This window comes from Nerophis ophidion, linkage group LG06 (assembly GCF_033978795.1).
Source record: "Nerophis ophidion isolate RoL-2023_Sa linkage group LG06, RoL_Noph_v1.0, whole genome shotgun sequence".
Classification (NCBI taxonomy): Eukaryota; Metazoa; Chordata; class Actinopteri; order Syngnathiformes; family Syngnathidae; genus Nerophis; species Nerophis ophidion.
Window position 1 is genome coordinate 78,308,112 of NC_084616.1, and position 6,522 is coordinate 78,314,633.

The 6,522-nt window shown below is 44.8% G+C and overlaps 1 protein-coding gene across 1 annotated transcript; it reads right to left on the bottom strand.

Moving 5' to 3' along the window:
* Positions 1-1,943: 1,943 nt before the first annotated feature.
* Positions 1,944-4,639, bottom strand: LOC133553995 (keratin-associated protein 10-9-like). The gene is made up of 2 exons (XM_061902320.1): positions 4,169-4,639; positions 1,944-4,100 (listed from the first exon to the last, which is right to left on the bottom strand). The coding sequence occupies exon 2, from the start codon at positions 3,716-3,718 to the stop codon at positions 2,687-2,689; it is 1,032 nt and encodes a 343-aa protein (XP_061758304.1). The 5' UTR covers positions 3,719-4,100; positions 4,169-4,639; the 3' UTR covers positions 1,944-2,686.
* Positions 4,640-6,522: the final 1,883 nt, after the last annotated feature.

The following is a 6,522-nucleotide window of genomic DNA, read 5'->3' on the forward strand; positions in this document are numbered from 1 at the left end:
ATTGTGATATATATCTTACCGGAGACATCAGTGGATTATTCATCATCCTGCGGCTATTGTCAAAAAAGGCAGCTCCTCGGCTTCTCTCTGAGACACTGCGTGTTCACCGCAGTCATCTGACCTTGATGTATGTCTTTACAATCTTTAAAATCTCACTAAAACACTATTAAAACAATAAGCAGATAAGGCATCTTCCAGAATTATCCTAGTAAATGTGTCTAATTACATCTGAAACGCTCACACTGCCGCCGCTTTTTTTTATTTCTTCTTTTTTTTTTCTCTAGTCCTTCACTATCAATATCCTAATTCACAAATCTTTCATCCTCGCTCAAATTAATGGGGAAATTGTCGCTTTCTCGGTCCGAATTGCTCTTACTGCTGGTGGCCATGATTATAAACAATGTTCAGATGTGTGGAGCCCTACAACTCGTGATGTCACGCGCACATCGTCTGCTACTTCCAGTACAGGCAAGGCTTTTTTATTAGCGACCAAAAGTTGCCAACTTTATCGTGGATGTTCTCAACTAAATCCTTTCAGCAAAAATATGGCAATATGGGGAAATGTATCCCCGTTTGAATAAGAACATCTCATTTCAGTAGGCCTTTAAAGCCCCAATTAAAGTCCTACTGAAAGCCACTACTAGCGACCACACAGTCTGATAGTTTATATATCAATGATGAAATATTAACATTGCAACACATGCCAATACGGCCTTTTTACTTTACTAAATTACAATTTTACATTTCCCGCAAGTTTCTTGTTGAAAACGTCGCAGAATGATGACATGTACACGTGACGTTATTGGTTGAGCGGACATTTTGAATGAATGAATGAATGGTTTATTTTGAGCCATGCAAACAAAACTAAAGAATGACACAAAATACAAAAGAAATATATATATATATATATATATACATTATTTTTACACCTACATTGAAAACATTACATGTGACTAATATTTTGCAGATGTCAAGATTGGCTCAAAAGGGAGAGGGAAGAAGTCAACTTATTAGGTCCCACCCCAATACATATACAATATGTATATACACAATATATAATACAATAATATAATTCAATTCAGTGGTTGCTGCGTAGATTCTGTATATTATCTGTATATAATACATTTACATTCACACACACTTACATATATACATATGTACACACACATATATACACAACACACACATATATGCACTCACATTTACATAATCTATATATATATATATATATATATATACACACACGCACCTATATAAATACTATACTTATATAATAGTATATATAATATACACTTTTGTCTAAACATTATTCACAGTTTATGGTGCCTATTGATTGATTGATTGATTGATACTTTTATTAGTAGATTGCACAGTACAGTACATATTGCGTACAATTGACCACTAAATGGTAACACCCCAATAAGTTTTTCAACTTGTTTAAGTCGGGGTCCACGTTAATCAATTCATGGTAACAAGCTTTCATTTTGACTGTGATATTAGTGTTTAATAGTGGATCTGTGGCTGTGGAGCTACTGCCCCTGATCATTTTAGCCCAGCACCACTTACGGCTAAAAGTTGTCTCTTTTCATTGCATAATTACACAGTATTTTGGACATCTGTGTTGCTGAATCTTTTGCAATTTGTTCAATTAATAATGGAGACGTCAAAGAAGAATGCTGTTGGTGGAAAGCGGTGGATTGCAGCTGCCTTTAAGCAACCGAAACACAGCCAGTGTTTGTTTGTTTGTTTGTTGTGAAGCTTTAGCGAACATGTTTCTCTACCACATGTCAACCAGCAAGTTTTTGGATGAGAAAATTGTGATATTACGTCTGTCACACCTTCGCCTCGGGTGAAGGTAATGTAACCTTTGCAAACCAGACTTCAAATCAAGGATGGCAAGTCGTGCAGTTGGAAACAGTTGACAAACATTTATTTAAATCCCAAAGTGTCAAGAGGTGAACAAAACAGGAAGACAAAGCACCAACAATCTCAGTAGTTGTTTGATCTATGAAGACAGAAACTCTTGGTCAGGACAGAGAATCTCCTCTAGCAGTGACAGACAGCAGACTGGCACACCTGACCTCCTCTAGCAGTGACAGACAGCAGACTGGCACACCTGACCTCCTCTGGCAGTGACAGACAGCAGACTGGCACACCTGACCTCCTCTGGCAGTGACAGACAACAGACTGGCACACCTGACCTCCTCTAGCAGTGACAGACAGCAGACTGGCACACCTGACCTCCTCTGGCAGTGACAGACAGCAGACTGGCACACCTGACCTTTTCTGGCAGTGACAGACAGCAGACTAGCACACCTGACCTCCTCTGGCAGTGACAGGCAGCAGACTGGCACACCTGACCTCCTCTAGCAGTGACAGGCAACAGACTGGCACACCTGACCTCCTCTGGCAGTGACAGGCAGCAGACTGGCACACCTGACCTCCTCTGGCAGTGACAGACAGCAGACTGGCACACCTGACCTCCTCTGGCAGTGACAGACAGCAGACTGGCACACCTGACCTCCTCTAGCAGTGACAGACAGCAGACTGGCACACCTGACCTCCTCTGGCAGTGACAGACAGCAGACTGGCACACCTGACCTCCTCTGGCAGTGACAGACAACAGACTGGCACACCTGACCTCCTCTGGCAGTGACAGACAGCAGACTGGCACACCTGACCTCCTCTAGCAGTGACAGACAGCAGACTGGCACACCTGACCTCCTCTGGCAGTGACAGGCAGCAGACTGGCACACCTGACCTCCTCTGGCAGTGACAGGCAGCAGACTGGCACACCTGACCTCCTCTGGCGGTGACAGACAGCAGACTGGCACACCTGACCTCCTCTGGCAGTGACAGGCAGCAGACTGGCACACCTGACCTCCTCTAGCAGTGACAGGCAACAGACTGGCACACCTGACCTCCTCTGGCAGTGACAGGCAGCAGACTGGCACACCTGACCTCCTCTGGCAGTGACAGACAGCAGACTGGCACACCTGACCTCCTCTGGCAGTGACAGACAGCAGACTGGCACACCTGACCTCCTCTGGCAGTGACAGACAGCAGACTGGCACACCTGACCTCCTCTGGCGGTGACAGACAGCAGACTGGCACACCTGACCTCCTCTGGCGGTGACAGGCAGCAGACTGGCACACCTGACCTCCTCTGGCGGTGACAGACAGCAGACTGGCACACCTGACCTCCTCTAGCAGTGACAGGCAGCAGACTGGCACACCTGACCTCCTCTGGCAGTGACAGGCAGCAGACTGGCACACCTGACCTCCTCTGGCAGTGACAGACAACAGACTGGCACACCTGACCTCCTCTGGCGGTGACAGACAGCAGACTGGCACACCTGACCTCCTCTGGCAGTGACAGACAACAGACTGGCACACCTGACCTCCTCTGGCGGTGACAGACAGCAGACTGGCACACCTGGCCTCCTCTGGCAGTGACAGACAGCAGACTGGCACACCTGACCTCCTCTGGCGGTGACAGACAGCAGACTGGCACACCTGGCCTCCTCTGGCAGTGACAGACAGCAGACTGGCACACCTGACCTCCTCTGGCAGTGACAGACAGCAGACTGGCACACCTGGCCTCCTCTGGCGGTGACAGACAGCAGACTGGCACACCTGACCTCCTCTGGCGGTGACAGACAGCAGACTGGTACACCTGACCTCCTCTGGCGGTGACAGACTGGCAGATAAATGGCATTTCCCCCACTTAAATAGCCCATAGCCCCGCCCACTAGCTGAGACCAAGTTGACAGGGGGAATTAAGAAAACACTTCTTTTATAAAATTAACCATAAATAACCATCAGATGTCTAAAAAGTATTCACATAGTACTTTTGCATTTTTAAAGCAGTCACTTTTGTCCACAGTGTATTCAGGTTTAGACAAGACAACTTTCAAATGTCCATCAACAACACCCAGCTCCTGACAATCATGGTTTGGCCCAAATTAGGCCTAATTAGTCCAAGCAGGTGTGCTCACCTTCATAAAGCCTTCAGCCCCGCCCTGACTCTTTTAGCCACACCTTCAGAGCCATGGTGAGTGACAACTTACATCTTGTTTGTTGAGCATGTTTTCCACTGACTAAAAAAAAAAACGTGCATGTTTTGAGAGGAAGCCAAAGGTCAAACTGTCACAACGTCGGCTCTTACCGGAGACTTGTGCGGAGTTAGCGTCCTCCTGCAGCAGCCGTCATCTTGGCTCCTCCAATGGCTTCTCTCAGAGACACTGGCCTCCGACTTTCAGGTATGACTTTATAATCTCACTAAAACACTATTAACACAATAAGCAGATAAGGATTTTTCCAGAATTATCCTTCTAAATGTGTCTAATAACATCTGAATTGCTACCACTGCTGTCGCCTTTTTTTTTTCTTTTCTAGTCCTTCACTCTCACTTTCCTCATCCATGAATCTTTCATCCTCGCTCAAATTAATGGGGAAATTGTCGCTTTCTCTGTCCGAATCCGATTTGTCTTTGTTAGAAATTGTCACACCTATGGATCATGTTTTGTTTCGTCATGTTTTGATTTTGGACATTTAGTTCCGTCTTGGCACTTCCTGGTTTGTTTTCGTCTCCATGCCAACTGATTACCTTTCACCTGTCACCTCCCTGTTCTCAGCCTCACACCTGTTTTCACTAATGATCATCGCTATTGAAGTCACTCTTTTACTTGTCTTTGTCCTGGCATCTTCACACTCGCTCCCCATGCTGCACCTCATTCACGCCCTCGATTATCTGCTTCATGCCTGGCAATGCTGGTCATTTTGTCCACGTAAGTTTTTGTTATTCATGCCACCGCGCAAGTGTTTTAGTTTCATGTTTGTAGTTTATAGCCTTTGTGCTAGTCTTTTGTTTCATAGCCCAGTTTTTTGTACCGCCATTGTGCGCGCTTTTTGTTGGTTCCTGTTTTTAGTTTTAGTGTTAAAATAAAGATCTCTTCACCTTCGCGCCGTTTCCACTCCATTCGCTTTGCACCTCGGGAAAATCAATCAATCAATCAATGTTTATTTATATAGCCCCAAATCACAAATGTCTCAAAGGACTGCACAAATCATTACGACTACAACATCCTCGGAAGAACCCACAAAAGGGCAAGGAAAACTCACACCCAGTGGGCAGGGAGAATTCACATCCAGTGGGACGCCAGTGACAATGATGACTATGAGAAACCTTGGAGAGGACCCCCTAGGGGACCGAAAGCAATGGATGTGGAGCGGGTCTAACATGATACTGTGAAAATTCAAACCATAGTGGCTCCAACACAGCCGCCAGAGTTCAGTTCAAGCAGATCCATGACAGCAGCGAGAGTCCCGTCCACAGGAAACCATCCCAAGCGGAGGCGGATCAGCAGCGAAGAGCTGTCCCCAACCCATGCACAGGTGAGCGGTCCATCCTGGGTCTCGACTCTGGACAGCCAGTACTTCATCCATGGTCATCGGACCATGGATGAAGTACATAGGAGAAAACCGAAAAGAAGCGGCAGATCAACTGGTCTAAAAAGGAGGTCTATTTAAAGGCTAGAGTATACAGATGAGTTTTAAGATGGGACTTAAACAAACCAAGACCAAGTCCAAGCCTGACAGAAATAAAGCTTGGTCCAATTTGTTATATATTCTAACAAAGTGCAGATTGGATTTTAACCTATTTAAAACATGTCATCAAAATTCTAAAATGAATCTTAATCAGGAAAAATGACTAATGATGTTCCATTAATAATTGTTTTAATTTTTTCAAAAAGATTCGAATTAGCTAGTTTTTCTCTTCATTTTTTTTTGGGTTCAATTTAGAATTCTAAAGTGAAGTGAAGTGAATTATATTTATATAGCGCTTTTCTCTAGTGACTCAAAGCGCTTTACATAGTGAAACCCAATATCTAAGTTACATTTAAAGCAGTGTGGGTGGCACTGGGAGCAGGTGGGTAAAGTGTCTTGCCCAAGGACACAACGGCAGTGACTAGGATGGCGGAAGCGGGGATCGAACCTGCAACCCTCAAGTTGTTGGCACGGCCACTCTACCAACCGAGTTAAACCGGTTGGTAGAGCTTAAAGAGTCTAAATTGAAAATAAACTATGTTTCAAAATTTAATTTTCATTTTTGTCGTGTTTTCTCCTCTTTTAATCCTTTTAATTAAGTGTTTTTTTTCATCATTTATTCTCTACAAAAAACCTTCCGTAAAAGGAAAAAAAATGTACGACGGAACGACGGACAGAAATACCCTTTTTTTTTTTATATATGAAAAAAAGTTTCAGATGCTACCTCAGTAGAAGCATTTAAGTCTCACCTTAAAACTCATTTGTATACTCTAGCCTTTAAATAGACCTCCTTTTTAGACCAGTTGATCTGCCGCTTCTTTTCTTTTTCTCCTATGTCCCCCCCTCCCTTGTGGAGGGGGTCCGGTCCGATGACCATGGTTGAAGTACTGGCTGTCCAGAGTCGAGACCCAGGATGGACCGCTCGCCTGTGCATCGGTTGGGGACATCTCTACGCTGCTGATCCGCCTCCGC

Bases quoted from the DNA above. Each gene is read 5' to 3' on its own strand.
- LOC133553995 (XM_061902320.1), bottom strand. From the start codon at position 3,718: ATGCCATTTATCTGCCAGTCTGTCACCGCCAGAGGAGGTCAGGTGTAC.